Source organism: Gastrolobium bilobum, unplaced genomic scaffold, assembly GCF_033153095.1.
Source record: "Gastrolobium bilobum isolate Gb01-03AN ecotype WA unplaced genomic scaffold, APGP_CSIRO_Gbil_v1 utg53200, whole genome shotgun sequence".
NCBI lineage: Eukaryota > Viridiplantae > Streptophyta > Magnoliopsida > Fabales > Fabaceae > Gastrolobium > Gastrolobium bilobum.
The window spans coordinates 20,762-39,380 of NW_026898417.1; the positions used below are offsets into that span (position 1 = coordinate 20,762).

Sequence of the window (18,619 nt, forward strand, 5' to 3'; positions counted from 1 at the left end):
AAGACAGTTATTCATTGGTTATGAAGGATTACACATGATCTGCTTCCTGTGTGGTAAGTATGGACACAGGAAGGATCAATGTCTGATTAATCTGGATAATTTGAAGAGAAGTGGGGATGATACTGAAAAGGAGGGTTTATGTCAGAATATGGATCATACCCACATAGCAGCTAAAAGCAAAGAGGAAATAGAGAAGAGCCAAGAAGAAGATGGCTTTGGTAGTTGGATGACTATCCAGAGAAGGAATAACAAAAGGCAATTGCAGAATCAGAAACAGAAGGAAGTACAGTCGAGTAAAGAGAAAGCTGGCATAGAAGGCAGTAGTAAATCCCTTAAGACTAATGTTGCTGGTTCAAGATTTGAGCCACTAGAAGGAGAGAAAGAAGAGGTTACAGTAGGGAAGATGGTTCATCCCTCAGCTTCGGGAGCCAATGGTACCAAGTCCGAGGGTGATACTAGCCAGAATGGGAGGAAAAAGAAGAGCACTACAGAAAATAATGCAACTAAACAGATGGCAGGAGCAGAAACAAAAGGCTTAGGGAAAAAAGTCATACACTCCCATCAGCAGGAGGTGAACAAGGGGAGCATGCAAATCAACACAAGGAGGGAAGCCATCCTAGTAGACAGAGGAAGGAATAAGGGTAATATTCAGGGAGAATCTTCTCTCGGTACTAAGACATCTGGAAGCTTGGGATCGAATTTTCCAGTAGGAAGTGAGGCATATGCTGATCTGACTTCTTCTGATGTAAAGGAAGTTCCTCCTGATGGGGTTGGTGAAGGCAAGATTCTATGCCAAGATGGTAGAACTGCAATGGTTCTGGATGAAATAACCAATGTCATTGGCAGCAAGATAGTAACCAAGGATTTGGTTTAGTTGAGGTTGGTCTCTGTCCTACCTTATTTCCAGTTTTCATGATAGTTAGTAGTTGGAATTGTAGAGGGGCGGGGAAAAAAGGATTCTCCTCCCTCATAAAGGATTTGGTTTTCCAAAATAAAATTCAAGTTCTAGCTCTGCTAAAATCTAGAATTAGTGGTAAAAAGGCTGAGAATGTAGCTAGAAAACTTGGTTTTGATAGCTTTTTCATTAGAGACGCAGTGGGGTTTTCGGGTGGTATTTGGATTTAATGGTATAAATTGTGTACGGATGTGAAAATAATTGAGGAGGACCACCAATTTGTCCATACAAGCCTTTGTTGGATAAATTCTGGAGTTGAAGATAAATTCACATTTGTTTATGGTAGTCCCAGGAGATCCGATAGAATGGAGATTTGGAATGGCCTGAGGAGTATAGCTGAAAGAGGATTTGAGAAATGGGTTGTCATGGGTGATTTCAATGCCTATGTGGAAGAAAGAGACAAACAAGGTGGTTCTGAAGTTGGTTGGGGAAGTATGCAAGACTTTGAAAACTGTCTCAGTGACTGTGGTTTGTCAGATCTAGGCTTCTCAGGTCCCAAATTCACTTGGAAAAGAGGAGCCTTGCAAGAAAGGATTGACAGGCTGGTGGTAAATGATGACTGGTTCCTGTAATTCCCTAATAGATCATTAGTTCATGCTCACTTTCATGGTTCTGATCACAGACCGATTATCTTAAAGGATGCTAGTGGAGACTTCTGTTCGGGAGAAATCAAACCTTTTAGGTTCTTAGCTACTTGGTTGACTAATGAGAGTTTTAGTGGAATAGTGAACAAGTGTTGGAATAGGAATAAAAACTGGATTCCTGCTAAAAATGAGTTCCATAAGGAAGCTGCTGCTTGGCATCAACATATTTTCAAAAAGGATCAGAGAAGGAAATATCAGATTCAAAGGAGGTTAAGAGGTGTAGATAACCAGCTCAATGGGGGTCCAAATGAATCCCTAGAAAGACTCCACAGGGAGTTATGGCAAGATCTAAATAAAATTGATATCCAGGAGGAGATCACCTAGTTTCAAAGATCTAGAAGCAATTGGCTCGAGTTTGGTGACAGGAATTCAAGGTTCTTTCATACTGCAACAGTTGCCAGAACCAGAAAAAATAAGGTCACAGCCCTAAAAAATGAGAGGGGAGAATGGGTTCAGGACCAAGAAGCTCTCAAAGACATGGTTGTTGGCTTTTTTAAAAATCTGTATGGGGGTGATGACCATTGTAATCAGAAGCTGAACACTGAGAATCTGTTCCCAGTACTAGATGACCAGAAGTGGAGGGATATTGGAAAGATGCCTATGGTGGAGGAAATTAGAAGAACCATTTTTAGGATGCAGCCTTATAAAGCACCTGGTGCTGATGGTCTTCATGCAATCTTCTTTCAAACACAGTGGGATAAAGTGGGCAGTTCTGTTACCAATCTAGTAGTCGAGGTGTTCAATGATCCAGTGATGAAGGTGTCAGGTATAAATCAGTCCTTAGTTTGCTTAATCCCTAAAGTTGAGAACCCAGAAGTGATAAACCTATTTAGACCCATCAATTTATGCAATGTTATATACAAAGTCATCTCCAAGATTATTACTGCTAGGCTCAAAGATCACATGAGCTCTCTAGTAATGCCAAATCAATGTAGCTTTGTGAAGGGTAGACAGGCTTCAGATAACATCATCATTAGTCAGGAGATATTCCACACCATGAGATCAAAGAGAGGTAGGAAGGGTTGGATGGCTATAAAGTTAGACTTAGAGAAAGCCTATGATAGAGTCAGCTGGTCCTTTTTGGAGGAGACCTTACACTTGACTGGAATGTCCAAGAAGCTTGTAGATCTTATTATGACTTGTGTTTCTTCTCCTTCCATGAACATCTTATGGAATGGAACACAAACTGATTACTTTTCCCCTTCAAGAGGAATTAGACAAGGAGATCCTTTTTCTCCTTATCTTTTTGTATTATGTATTGAGAGGTTGGGACACTTGATCAACTCAGCAGTTGAGAGAAAAGAATGGCATCCGGTTAAGATGGGAAGGAATGGGGCCCCCATATCTCACTTATTCTTTGCAGATGATCTCTTAATTTTTTCAGAAGCTAGTGAAGATCAAGCAAATTTGATTGGGAATATTCTGGATCAATATTGCTGTGCCTCTGGACAGAAAATTAGCAACAGTAAAACTAGATGCTTCTTTTCCAAGAATGTGAACCACAATAGAAGAAGGGAGCTAAGTCAGTCTCTTAATTTTGCAGTCACTGCTGATTTAGGTAAGTATCTTGGGATCCCTATTTTTCATAAAAGGGTGAACAAAAATACTTTCAGATTTATTTTGGATAAAACTAACAAAAAGTTAAATGCTTGGAAGGAAAAATGTTTGTCTCTGGCTGGTAGGGTGGTACTAACCAAAGTTGTTCTGTCAGCCCTCCCTACTTATGCTATGCAGACTTCTTTGATACCAATTGGCACCTGTGAGGCTGTGGAGCAAAAAATGAGAAGCTTTATTTGGGGTTCAAATAAAGAGAAGAGAAAGATCTATGCTTCTCCTTGGAGTGTGGTATGTAAAGCAAAGAAGAATGGGGGCCTAGGAATTAGGAACCTGAGATTGGCTAACAAAGCTTGCCTGATGAAGATTGGGCATGGCCTAATGACTCAGAGGGAAGATCTGTGGGTGCAAGTGTTGAAAAACAAGTATAAAGTAAAGGCTGGTCTACTGCCTAATATCCCTAAAAAATCTATCTGTTCAAATCTTTGGTTGGGGATTTCTAAGGTTTGGCAGAAGGTTTATGAAGGCTCGAAAATGATGGTGGGAAATGGCCTGGGAATATCTTTCTGGTGCGATAAATGGTTGCCAATTGGCCCACTTTTGAATCACACAATCCAGGATATTCCATTAGGAATGCAGGAGGTAACCTTAGCTGATATGGTTGATGTCAATGTGGCAGGAGTTTAGCCAACTGGTTACCCAAGAGGCTGTCAATCTTATAGCTGGGGTCTGCCCTCCTAGTCCAGAAGAGGATGAGGACAGAATAATCTGGGAGGTATCCCAGGATGGCAGCTTTTCCATTAAATCTGCTTTCAACATGCTGTGCAGGGAGGAGTCAAATACCTTGCAGGTTGATTGGAACTCAGTTTGGGAGTGGGGTGGACCTCCTAGAGCAAAGACTTTCTTATGGCTCTTACTTGGGGAAAATCTCCTAACAAACTCAAGAAGAGTTCAGAGACACTTGGCAAGTTCTAATTTGTGTCCCAGATGCCACATTGATCCTGAAGAGTGTATCCATGTAATGAGGGATTGCAGCTGGTCAGAAAAGATATGGAAATCCTTGATTGAGCCTGACAAATGGACCGAGTTCTTTTCTCTCCATCTTCAGAACTGGCTGTACATAAACCTTGATCCAAAGAAATGTTTGTTGGGAGGAGTAAAAGGGAACATTCTTTTTGGCATTATCTGCTGGTTTATCTGGAAAGAAATAAATAATTTTATTTTTGAAGGGGAAATTCCCAGTGAAGGAAACACTGTCAGGCAGGCTTGCACTTATTTTACAAATTTTTTGGATGCAAACTCCTTATATAACAGAACGGGTCTTCTGAACAGAAGGAAAGAGGAGATTCTGGTTCATTGGACACCTCCACCTATGGGATGTGTTAAAGTCAACACTGATGGATCTTCCAAAAGTGGCAATATACAGGGAGGCTGTGGAGGTAGCTTAAGGGATGTATCTGGTCTGTGGCTGAAGGGCTTTGCTAAAAGGTTGGGTGCCTGCAACTCGATGAAAGCTGAAAATTGGGGAATGCTACTGGGATTGCAGATGGCATGGGATCTTGGTCATAGAAGAGTTATTATTGAAGGAGATTCTCAGGCTGCACTGAATTTAATTAATGAGGGAGTTGCTGGAAACCATCCTCTAGCTGGCTTAATCAGAAGAATTGGCCAGATCAGAAGCTGGGATTGGCAAGTGGAATTCAAGCATGTCAATAGAGAGGGAAATGGGGTAGCTGATTGGCTTACTAATTTTGCCTGTTCTCTTGGTTGGGAAGCTGTGTTCTTAGATCATCGTCCTGAAGGGTGTGCTAAGTTAGTAGATAGAGATTTTAGAGGTGTAGCTTGACCTAGGATGATCAGGGTTCTGTAATTTGCTTTTAATTTCCTTTTATATAAAAAAAAAAGTTGCCTTCTTAACCAAAGAAGTAGCTGGAAAAAATTTCAACGGGCTATTGGAGATCGGGAAAAATTTTAGTACATCCAAGTTGGCAATTAGAAATTTTTTCCGGTCTGCGGCCTTCTTTAAAACGTTTAAAAGATAATATGCTTTTAGAGGCACCAGCTCCAAAAGCAAAATGCACCACATTGGATAGCGAATTTTATTCTCAATATTAAAAACAATGTGCAACAGGTTTTTAATGGAGAGCCTCCTCCTCCTGTTCTGGCGGACCTTGCTGCCATGGGTAGTTTGCATGTTGTTGGCATACAATAAGATTTTTATTTTTTTTATTTTATTGTTGGACTCCGCCTTTTTGTTTACCAAAAAAAAATAAAAGACAACAAATTTGTAACTTTCTTTTGTTTTGGTTTTTCTTTCAAACCAAAGCAATAAACTCTCTTTTGATTAATTTTGATAAAAAAATTATTTATTTCAACTTTTTTATGATTAAATTTGATTTTCTTACGACGGGATCAAGATTTAGTGTCGACAAAACATACCTAATAAAAATATTAAAAGGATCTTTAGATTAACCTATTTTTAGAACTAAAAATGTTTTTAATTAAAAATTTCTAAAAGAAAGCTTTAGAAAAATAATATATTCTTAAAATTATTTATTTCCAAACAGGTTACAAATCATTAAAGAGCATGAACCTCTTACATGTTACATGAAGGGAGCAACTAGGCCGATTCACGGGTTTTGAAAGGAAAATATGCAATATTGATGGCACGTTCTCTAACATAAATTAAAAGAATTCTTAATGAGAATATAAGCATGGATAGAGAATTGAGTTCTTAGATGTACAACATAATTGGGTGAAGGAGAACAAATGGGTACCTCTGGTCACTTGTGACGAAACTGCAACGCTTCAGATGAACAGAGTGAATAAGGTGATAGTACGCAGTTGCTTAACTTCATAGGCTATAAGAAACCTAAAGATAAACAATACCATGAAACAACTTCTCTCTGTTTCTTTTTTTGGATTTTTGGTGTTGTATGAGCTGCAAGATAACAAGAATGTGAAAGGCAAACAAACAGACAAACAATATGCAACGTGGAATCAAACAAGAAATATGTTAGTTTTTCTTCTTTTTCCTTTTAATTTTTTTGGGTGGGATTTTCCGTGTTTTCAGATCTAAAAAACAAGAAACTGGGACTGGAAATCAAAACAAGGAATCTGAAAGGCAAATTGGAATACTCAAAAAGTTTTCTATTTTTGTTTTTTCGTTTTTTTCTTTGGGTTTTTTTGGGTTGAAAAGCAGCAAAATATGAAGAGTTGATTGAAGACAAAAAAAAAAAAAAAATAGAAACTGAAAAGACAAACACAATCAACAACGGTCTTTGTTTTCGTTTTTGTGTGCAACCAAAGCAGTAACACAAAGTTGAAAGACGAGATGGGCTTAATTACTTTCAGATGGGTTTTCAAGAATGACGATAAAATTGGAATTCTAATATATGGAAGACAATATATTCGAGTATGTATCGATGTGCGTGCATCTCCCTAGAAAAATTTAAAAATAATTATCAAACAATAAAAAAAAAAACAAACAGCTACTAGCAGAAGAACAGTAAATGCCTGCACAAGATAAAAGATAAGAATGAAAATTTTTATAATGCCACTTCAGATCATTTTCAAACATTGATAATAGAAAAACGCTAGCCAGCAAATGGTACTAATAAAGATTAGAAAAAAAATTAATAATAATAATATATATTTACAATTTATTATTATTTACAACCAGTGTTATTAAATCCGGCCCGGACATCGACCCGATCAGGGTACTGGATTACTGGATGGACCTGCAGGTCACTGGTCGGACCGATTGACCCGAATATATATATAGATATATAAAAGTATATATAAATATGAACTTATAAACTCAATTATATTCTTCGTATCTAAAATGACTTAAATAAGGTTATTAAATAAGCTCAAAAACATGAAGCATAAATAAATAAAAATATATACTATTACTATGTCAATTTAAATTGCAACTCATAATCCGCATAAACATACCTCTTAATGACATTGAACTCATATTTTTCAAATTTAACTACATTAAAAATGACATATGTCACAATCTCTTAATTTATTATTCCGCAAATTGCTTCAGTATTGAAAGCTGAAATTTGAGGTCATTGTAGAAGAGTATAGTAACAAATAAAATTACAAAAAAAAATTAAAATGAGTTCTACATTTTTTTGACAAGATGAAACAATTTTGATTTTTTGGTTTTTTTTTTTAAAACATGACCCGACTGGGTCACTGGGTCACCGGGTTATCGGTTTTGACCGGATTTGGCCGAATTTTGACCGGATTTGACCGAGTCGATGCATTATCGATCCAATGACCCGAACCGGTCTGATCATCGGGTCACCGAGTTCCGGGTCGACCCGGTTGGGTCGGGCCGGATTTTATAACAATGTTTACAACGGTTAATTTGACGATTATAATTTATTAGAAATTAATAATTAATAATTAATTAATAAAAATAATCCGATAAATTCTAATCATTAGATTAATAAAAATTAATGGTTAAAATATAATTTAAGAGATTATAAATAAAAATAAATTATAAATATACCTTAAATATTGTTTGTTTCGTTTTTTTTAGTTAAATATCTTGATTAATGCGACACCTCTACTCCTCGTGGCGCATGTGAGAGGAGTTATACTTATACTGCTATTAAAATATATATATATATATATATATATATATATATATATATATATATATGTTCTTAATAAATTAGTCAGTTAGTCCCTAACAAATTCAACTGGATATTTATTCCTAATTTTATGTTCCTAGTCTAGAGACACTGAGAATGGGGATCAGTGATCTCGGGTAAGACTAGCACGACTTATCTACTTGTATTCAGATGCAAGGTAAAGACCTCATGAGCTACAGATATGGAGATGTCTTAGCTAAAGTCGTGGGTGGATCTATAAGGGTATAGCTCGCACTGAACAGACCCACAAAAGAGACTCTATGAGGAAATCTCACAGAGAGTATCACTAGAGTAGTCTCTTTATATTTGAGTATGTCTTTCCTTAGACCAGAAGTTATTACCTAGACTGTGTTCTAGAAGGCATGCTTTGACTGTATACCTCGTCTGCCTGAAACATGGAGACTCATAGGTATACTGTTGGGCTTGTCCTGAAATAGCACAGGGCTAGGGTGATAAGCTGAAGGAATTCTTCAAATATCCGTGAGAGATTAGGTTATCTGTAAACCGGAGAAATCGAGATGACATTTACAGGGACTCGAGAATCTATGCATAGTAAAAGAGATCATGAGATGATTGCCTTTAGAGTCAGTAAATTGAAGATTCCCTATTTCGAATAAAGCTTACCCTAAACCGCAAGGGTTGATACGCTTCCTTACCCTAGGTTTTATGGGAAGGTAACCGAGACGAAAAGAAATACATACGGCAACCAAATATGTGTAATAGGATGATCAAGTCATTAATCTAACTAGCTCTGCGGCAACAAAGCATTGCTAGTGCTCTGTGTTGTCATTAAATGGGTTGTGGGCTTGTTGGGCCCGAGCCCATTTATGTCAGTGGCTATGTTGGACTTAATGGGTCACACACTAACACCTTAATGTCATGATGATATAGCATTAAAGGTATTGGGCCTAATAATAGTTGTTAGCCCAAGATGAAGTTTGGAAGCCCACCTAATAGGGAGAGGGCGCACGGTATTGTTAATGGGCTTGGATGGTCCAAGACATTACTAATTAATTTAATTAGTTAAATTAATTACCAAATATTTAAATTTTGAATTTTGAATTTGAAATTTGAATTTTGAATTTGAAATTTGAAATTTGAACTTTGAATTTGAATTTTGAAATTCGAATTTTGAATTTGAAATTTGAATTTTGAATTTTGAGTTTTGAAATTTGAATTTGAATTTGAAATTTGAATTTGAATTTGAATTTGAATTTAGAATTTAAATTTTTGAACGTTTGAATTTAAATGTTTGAATTCGAATTTGAATTGGCTATGAAAAGTTGTTTCATAACAAAAGGATAATATGAGATCTTGTTGGAACAAATCCCTTGTATCAAGAGAAGATTTATGGAGATCTCCAAGGGCTGATTTGGGGCGCCATTTTGGTGGGAGATGATTGTCATCTTGTCAAACCAACAAGCTCCAATCAGATTTGGTTGTTGAGAGAATCAGTGAGCTAATTGGTTCAAACTTGAATGCAACAGCTCAAATGTATCTGGACCCTTTTTGGGCTGAATAGGGGCGCATGAATTGGTGGTCATATGATGACCATTGGTTCAGAATTTTGACTAGATAAAGACCTAGTCTTTTGAGGATTCAAAGGGGAGGTTGTTGGGATTTTTGAATTGCAACAACTCTACCTTTGTCTCACTCACTTGTGCGCCACTTTCATTATAAGTAAGGTAAAAATTCTGATTTGATACACTAATTCTCTCCCTCTCTTGTGCGCCTAGTTGGTGAGTTCCTCCTTAAGGTTTTTCAAAAGAACCTAGCCAATTCTTCTATATACCATTCCCACTCTTGTGAAGTTTTTATGCTGGAGACTTCACTCTTCTAAACACATATACCTAGCCTCCTTCTTCACCTATTGAGCGCATAGCAAGCCTCTCTGTGGTGGTCAATTGGTGGCTTTCAAGAAAGCGTTCTTGCATCTTGACGTGGGTGGTGTGGATCAACATTATAGGGTTTGAACCCTTCAAACCTAACACTGATCGTCTTGGAGTTTTGAACTCACAAACAAAGGTAACATCACATGCCATAAAACATGATTCTTGATTGCATGCGTAATTCCGCATATGAAAAATTTTGTTTTTCCCTCTCACATACTACGGCCTTCAAGGCCATTTTACTTTCAAGTGGTATCATAGCCTGGTCGCTTTACCATCAGCGGGTGATGGTACTTTTTTTGTGAAATTAATTTTCTCACGGTCAAAAGGTCTTTTTGTTAAAGATTAATTCTTTGCATGTGGATTTTTTTTATGAACATGTTTAATATGATTATGGTGTTCATATATCTACATGACCTCATGGTTTTGTTTGTTTTGATTCTTTGTGAAAGTTTTCAAAAGAAACCTTTTTTTGAAAAGGGAATGTGATTCTGCCATGATGTGAATATTCAAATGCATTATATTCTCCATGATTTTATTTAATAAATTTTTTGTATATGATGATGTATGGTTCGACCATATGAGTTATGGTTGAATATATGGTTTAATTTTTGTGATCTTTGAGAAAGATTTGACAAAGATTTGAATTATGCATAAAGATGCAAAATTCGACCATTGGGAGAAAATTGGAAATTTTTTGAATTTTGATTCTTGTTTTGATATTTTAATTGTTAAATTATCAAAATATATGTGAGGAAATATTTATATAATATTTGATATTATGTGCTTGCAAGATGTTTAAATTTTCAGGTGCAATTTGGAAGGGGATGGTCATGGTGCCCGAAATTCGAATTTCAAATTTTAAATTAATGTGTAATTTTGCTCTATTTTAATTAGAGTTGTAATTTGAATTTTGAATTTTGTATTTTTATTATTTGTTCCTCCAGAGATGTTTTGGAGTTTCTTTAATTATATGTAATTAGAGAATTAGGCTAGTGGCGTATAGACGACGAGGAGCCGATGCTTGAGAAGACTGATGGACAAATGCACGAGCACCATGACCATCTCAAATAAAACTGTTTTATATGCATGTATGCTTTTATGTTTTGAACGACTAGTGTAAGAACCCGCACCGTTAATTAAGGTATTTTAATTAATTAATTATGTGAAATAGGAAATGATTCCATAATTGACCCTAATAATTATTAAGAGGCTTTAATAATTATGGTAAGTGATTAAGAATGTTGAAAGTCGCTTTTCGAAAGAAAGGTGCAGATACCGGTTCTGCTAGTCGGTATAAATGCGTACCAAAAAAGTATCCCGGAAAATTAATGTAAGTGCATGTTAATTACTAGAATAATATGTAGGACTTGTAAATCGAGTTTCAAGTCCAAATAATGAGAACTGACGCCATAAACTGATAATGGCTATGAAAAGCGCGTACCGAAAAGTTGCTCCGAAAAATATTATAAAAATATGAAAATTCTTGTAAAATTGAGTAGGTTAAGAATCCAAAGTTTGGGATTAAAATGCTTAGTGTAGCAATTAAAGTTAATACTGTGTGCTTAAGTGAGTTTTGGCTATAAATACTCCCATTATGGGCACAAAACCCTAGGACCAGAATTCTCTACGTGACTCACTTGGTGGCTGAGTGTTGGCTACTATTCCATTGCCTTCCCTTCATCATTTCTTGAGCTTGTGGCCATTTCCTTCACAAATTCTTCTCCTAAACACTTGGTGTGAGTGAGGATCCTCATTGGGAGTGTGTTGGTGGTCTTGTTTCTGAGTTTTGAAGTCAGTATGAGGGAGGGTTGGTTGCTGACTTGTTGGTTTTGGGTTGAGAGAAGCCTTGTCTTGGCTTTTGGAGGTCCAAGTGGTGACCTTTGGTGTTAAAGAACCAACCTTTGTGTTGCTATTTTCGTGTACCTTGCGGGACAGTACCTTAGCACCTGATTTAGGAGCTCCTAGAGCATCCTTTTGCTGAGTTTAAGCTTGGGTAAGCTTCATCACCTTTGAACTTGAGTTTTATGCTTAAAAATGGAAGCTTGATGCATGTTAAGGCTAAAATATGATAACTTAACGTTGGGTAATGTCAAACACACCTAGAAATGCATGTTTAAGTGTTTATAATCGGTAAAAACCCAACCTTGGAAGGATATCTTCACGAAATGCAGTTTCTGCATTCAGTCGTGAAATATCCGGATATCTGCCCGAGAAATATCTGGATATGTGATATCCGAAGATGGGATTTGGATATCCGGATATGGGAATCTGAAAATCCGGATATTGTATATCCGGATATGGTCAGTGAGATATCCAGATATTGCATATCCGGATATGTCCCTGAGGAATATCCGGATATTCTGGGATTTCGAAGAACAGTAGCTGTGTTGTGTGTACAGTAGGCTATTGGGGGTTTGTGAACCCTAGATTGATGAAGTTGAACTTCGGTAATTAATGAACTAAGTCAGAATCATGTGATTAAGGGCTTGTGGCTTTGTTGGAAGCCTTAAGATGTAAATCGTTAAAGGAGAACGTAGTCTTTTTGTTAATGCTTTTTGAGTTATGTATGTTGATACACTTGCTGGTCCTAAATCAGATTGTGATCTGCTGTGTGTTGGACTTGAGCTGTGAGGACTCTTGGCTTTGGATAGTGAGCTTGCAAGGTAAGCTTTCGTGTCCTCGGTTTAGCCATGTTCTGGTTCCACCATGTCCCATGGGGGTATGGTATATGCATGTTGTGTTACATGCTTTTGATGTTTTGGAAATGCTGTTGAGCTATTGTATGTTAGTGCCTTGTTGATATGCATGGAAGTGTTCCACCTATACGGTAAGCCTGAGTATGTGGAACATACAATATGGTGAGGCTGTGGGTGAGGCGCAAGCGGTGTTCCTTGTACTACATGTAGGTATAGACGTATTCCTACATTTCTCTAGCCAGTAGAATAGTGATTACACACATGTCATAGATATCTGTTGCACTACTTAGTTTTGGAACTAATAATGATGTAAATGATTTTAGAACTTATATTGCACATGTAAGTGAGCTTGGGGTGGAAGATCCTTGAGGACCCCTTGTCTTACTGAGATTTCTTGTTTAGAGATCTCACCCCACGTTTGGGAAACGCTTATTTCAGGATCAGGTAATGTTGAGACCTCAGGCGGCAGGAGGCCGGACCTGAGTTAGATTTGCTGCTATTTATGCTGACATGTTGGATGCTGGATTTGCATGCTGCTTATATGCTTATAGCTTAAGTTTATGTTTATGGAGTTTTATGTTCAGACTTGTTGTTTACGCTGGTTTTTTTGGTGAGCATGGGGATTGTCCATGACACATAGTATTGTTTTGTCTTGAGTCTTTCGGGAGTTGTAATAATGTATCAGGATATTGTCCGGATTACGAGATGTAATGCCGTGATTTAGATACACACTTTATTATATATTGAGGTATTTCAGTAGATGTCTTATTGTAATTTACATACAAGCGATATTTTATGAAATTGATTAAGTAATCAAGATGGTAATTGATAATGACGTCATAATTGAAAATAAAAAGAATATTCCGCATTTTTAATTAAGCACCGCTTAATACGATGTAATGATAACAATACTGGATATATACGGGGTGTTACAACTAGTATGCATGAATTGGACAAATCGCGTTTGTATGTATTATTATGCATGTCCAATTACGACCAGTGTAATCCGATAGATGTTTGACATAGGATAATGACTAGCATGATAATAATATAAATGCGTTTGATGAGACCTAATAAACCCCAAATAAAAGGAACCCTTAAAGGAATAAATTACCAAGCATATGATTACCTCCCACCACCAATATTACTCGAACCTCCTCTACATAGTGGTGCTCCACAACTCAGTTGGGACCCACTGTTTCGTTGAGTAAGAGTAGTATTAGAAGTGTTAGACACTTAGGGTGCTGGTTAATACTTAACTGAGACATAAGTTGCAGGCTTAGCCGGGCTTATGTGCTTAGGGTGATAATGCTAGGTTGGTTGCATGAGATGCACCACTAAGTGACAAGGAGTTGTCAACCTAATGTTAAGAGAGGGTATGAGATACTGTTGATGAGGATCAACCCATTATTTAAATTAATCTTGTGGTCACAGACGGGGGTTAAAATAGATAATCGCACTCTTAATCTCACTAAGGTAAAATCTAAAAGTAGATTAACCCTAAGTCAAATGGGAAGGGTCATTGACTTAGATAAAATAGTGGGAGGGGAAAATTATTTAAAGTCTTTAATAATTTGTTTATACAACATGTCTAAATATATTAATTAAATCATCTTTACATCTTTTTCAGTTTTTAGTATGACTAATCCACTGTCACTGCGCTCAATACTCGATACAACAAACTGACCGGTTCAAACTTTATGGACTGGTATCGGAACTTAAGAATTGTTCTTAGGGTCGAAAAAATAGCTTATGTCCTGGATGCTGCATTACTCATAGCTCCAAGGGAAGGGGAAGATGGGTTCGCGGAATATGATTTCGAGGCCCACAAACAGCACATGGATGACAATGTGTTGACTGTCTGCATCATGTTGGCATCCATGTCGCCTGAACTGCAAAAGCAGCATGAGCATATGGATGCTCCCTCTATTGTCTTACATCTCAAGGAGTTGTATGACATTAAAGGCAGGCATGGGAGGTATGAGGCCTCTAGAGAATTGTTCTCATGCAAGATGTCTGAGAACATGTCTGTGAGCAGTCATGTTCTTAAGATGATCGGGCTCATTGAGAAGCTAGGAAACCTAGGCTTCGTGATGGATGTCGAGCTAAGTAATGACTTAGTCTTGACCTCGCTTCCACCTTCCTTCAGTCAATTCATTATGAATTACAACATGCATGGGATGCTTGTGAGCTTGCCTGAATTGTTAAGCATGTTAACAACTGCTGAAGTGTCCATCAAGAAGGATAGGACACATGCTCTTCTGATTGGTGGGCCTAGCAAGGCAAAGGGTAAGGGCAAGGAGCCTGCGAAAGGAGACTCCCTTAAACCTAAAGGAAAACCCAAGAAGAAGAAAGCAAAAAGAAGGGTAAGAGTGCATCCAAGGACAAAAGCGATGCTGAGTGCTTCCATTGTGGCAAGAAAGGCCATTGGAAGAGGAATTGTCCAGACTACCTGAAGAGTGTGAAGGACAAGAAGCATGGTGATGCTTCTACCTCAGGTACTTTCATGATTGAGATAAATTATTCTTGTGCTTATCCTACCTCATGGGTATTGGATACCGGTTGTGGTTCTCATATCTGCAATATGTTGCAGGTGCTTAGGAGCCCAAGGAGATTGGAGAGAAACGAGGTGGACCTCCGCGTTGGCAATGGAGCAAGGGTTGCTGCTCATTCTATTGGAGATGCCGACCTTATTTTGCCTACGGGCCTTTTATTGCATTTGAATAATTGTCTTTATGTTCCAAACATTTCTAGAAACATTATTTCTATTTCTTGTTTATAACAAGATGGTTTTACTTTTAGTGTTAAGAATGATACATTTTCTATCATTTCGAATGATATTGTTTATGGTACTGCTTCTTTAATAAATGGATTGTATGTTCTGGAAATGAGAACTGAAGTGCTCAATATAGCCGTAAAACGACCTAGGATAGATAATCAATCTTATCTTTGGCATTGTAGACTAGGGCACATAAACGAAACAAGGTTGTCTAGGATGCATGCAAATAGATACCTAGATTCCATGGATTTGGAATCCTATGGACAATGTGAATCTTGTCTAGCTGGGAAAATGACTTGTCACAAGCCCAAAGGGCTTGAGAGTCATAGGGCTAGTGAGTTATTAGAACTCATTCACAGTGATGTTTGTGGGCCAATGTCTATAGAGGCTAGAGGAGGATACTCCTATTTCATCACCTTTACTGATGACAAATCAAGATTTGGGTACGTGTACCTAATGAGATATAAATTCGAAGCCTTTGAAAAGTTCAAGGAGTTTAGGAATGAAGTAGAGAAACAGCGTGGCAAGATGATTAAGACATTACGATCAGATCGTGGTGGTGAATATCTGAGCCATGAGTTTCAGGATAATCTGAAAGAAAATGGAATCTATCGCAGTTTACTGCACCTTACACACCACACCAAAATGGTGTCTCTGAAAGGAGAAACATGACCTTGTTAGACATGGTCAGGTCTATGATGAGTGAGACTCAACTTCCAAAATCATTTTGGGGATATGCCTTAGACACAGCGGCATACCTTCTAAATAGGGTACCGCCTAAATCTGTTCAGACCACACCATATGAGATATGGAATGGTAAGAGACCCAACCTAAGTTACCTCAGGGTATGGGGATCGCCAGCTTATGTCAAAGTGTTGGCATCAGACAAGCTTAGTGCTAAGAGTACTAAATGTCTATTTGTGGGGTATCCCAAAGGTACTAAGGGATACTACTTTTACTCCATGGATGAACACAAGGTGTTTGTGTCAATGAAGAAAGATGGTTCCTTGGTTGAGCTTCATGAAGAAGAAGGCTATAGAGTAAGGTGGATAGGGTGGCAGCCAAGAGGATCAGAAAACCCACGTAGGAAGTGTGAAAATTCTGACCTAGAAATGTGTGCCCTTGTATTTATAGTCGTGCTTAAGTTTAATCGCGCAGTATTAGCATTAATAGCTACGCTTATCATTTTAACCTAAAACTTCATATTCTGAACCTAGCCATTTTTCTAAGATTTGTCATATTTTTATTTTAATTTTTCGCAACACTTTTTTGGTACGCGTTTTAACCCATTCGGTATTAGTTCTGACATCAATTCTCGTCATTTCGACTCCAAAATTGATATTCTTGACTTAAATATTTTTCTAGGAATATTCATACACTTATTATAATTTTTCGGGATACTTCACCGGTACGCACTTATACCGTGAAGCAGAACCGGTATCTGCAGTTTTCGTTAGAAAAACGACTTTCAATATTATTAATCTCTTACTATAATTATTTAAGTCTTCTCATAATTATTAGGGTCAATTATGGAATTATTTCTTTAATCTCATATTTATTTAATTAATTTCATAAATTAACGATGCGGGTTCTTACATATGGTTGTATATTTGTTTGTTTATATTCATTTCAGCTCAAGATAATAAGATACATAGGAATTTACAACCTTGCCAAAATTGAGGAAATGCACTAAGGTGAACTGGGACAACAAAAGCAGGAGCCTAGATGATGTTCTGTTTATTCCTTTACATATTTTATGTTCTGTGTTTTTGATACATGGCCTCAATGCGTGATCATTGGTGAACAAAATATCTATAGTTACTCTGTTTCTCTACAATGCAGATGATGAAGCTGAGTTCTCGGGGATTCTTGATATCTTTGTTCATCATGCTAGGAATATTCATAACATATGCATCTATGATGATCAGGATGTATATGCTAAATTCTCTCTTACTTACAACCCCGATGAGACTCTCTCTACCAGAATTATTAATCGAGGTGGCAAAAACCTAACATTCAATGAAAACTTGAGGATGAAGATTACCCGAATGGATGGTGTTCTGAAATGTGAGATTCAGATGTTTGGTCGGGCTAGAAATCCCATGGAAGACCAGCTTTTGGGCTTTGCTTTGGTCCTAATTTCTCAAGTTGTTGGCAAAGGAAAGGTGACTGAAGATTACAACCTTTCCTCCACTGACCTTTTCCATTCTCCTGCTGGAACTGTCCAATTAACACTGTCTTTAGACACATCTTTGGATATCAATTCCACAATGAATTTGATATATGAATCAGCAAACAGTTCATCTATATCAACAGAAGTTATTTTGCTTGATAGAAAAATCTCAGAATACTATGACTAGGAACAGTTCATCCGAATCAGCAAATAGTTCATCCATATTCAAGGAATACTATGACTAGGAAGAGTCATTATAGGATATTTTGTATGAGTTGTAACTTGGATTTTAGTAGTCATTATAGGATATCAATGTCAATGTAATATAAATCCATGTACAAAATTATTCAATGTGAGTTATATTCATCACGTGTTTGTTTTATCAAATTTATATTTTGTATTACTCTTTGACAATAGTAAAGAACTCATCCTAAACCATTGAACTTCCAAATAGAACTCGGAATACATTTCAACCTATAAAATTCTTAATTTTTGTTATGTTATAGAAAACATCTAAATATTTAAAATGATATATAATTCATAGTAGTCAGAGTTATATAGCTCAATATATGTGCATTGAAAGTTTGTTGTATTGCTGTTAGATTTTTAGCGAAATGCAAAGTTTGCTGTTTTGCTGTCAGATTTTCCGTAAAACAGTTTGCTTCACAGAACTACTGGGAACTGTACATACATCAAAGTAATTTGAAACTTTCCATAAATAAACTATATCAAGATTTCTTTACAATGCAATTGCTTACATTCAAAAAAAACATCTACAACTCAACTTATGCACAAAATAATTCATTTATGTCAAAACAATTCAGCCATGTCAAAGCTTCATCTTCATTGAAAAATCTACAATGTCATCAGGTACAACTTTCAAATGAAACTATTATCCCTTTTGCTTCTCTCTTGCAGCATCCATCTACAAATGAAAAATTACATTTTTTTATCAAGTTCAGAGAGGAAATACATAAGCATAAATAGGAACAATATATGAGAAATACCATTTGCTTCTTACAACTAGTCTTATTATGACCTTTCTCTCGACAATAACTGCAATTCTTTTGTTGTTTGGCTGCCAACTCAATGCTAGATTTTATTCGTGAAGCAACTTTTGAACGCCCCTTAGTTTTGACTGCTTGAGTGGGGTCTTGAACATAATTAAGTGAAACTTGAGAAAGAATGAAACCACTTTGTGAAGGTACAATTGAGCTTATGGTTTCTTCTTCAGTTCTTTTTCTCTTCCTTTCTAA

General features: G+C 36.9%; 1 protein-coding gene across 1 annotated transcript; it reads left to right on the forward strand.

Moving 5' to 3' along the window:
* Positions 1-1,260: 1,260 nt before the first annotated feature.
* Positions 1,261-17,550, forward strand: LOC133316100 (uncharacterized). The gene is made up of 6 exons (XM_061517797.1): positions 1,261-1,523; positions 1,578-1,880; positions 1,965-3,795; positions 3,833-4,969; positions 5,285-5,336; positions 17,033-17,550. Exons 1-6 carry the CDS (start codon positions 1,261-1,263, stop codon positions 17,548-17,550), a joined length of 4,104 nt encoding a protein of 1,367 aa, XP_061373781.1.
* The last annotated feature ends 1,069 nt before the right edge of the window (positions 17,551-18,619 follow it).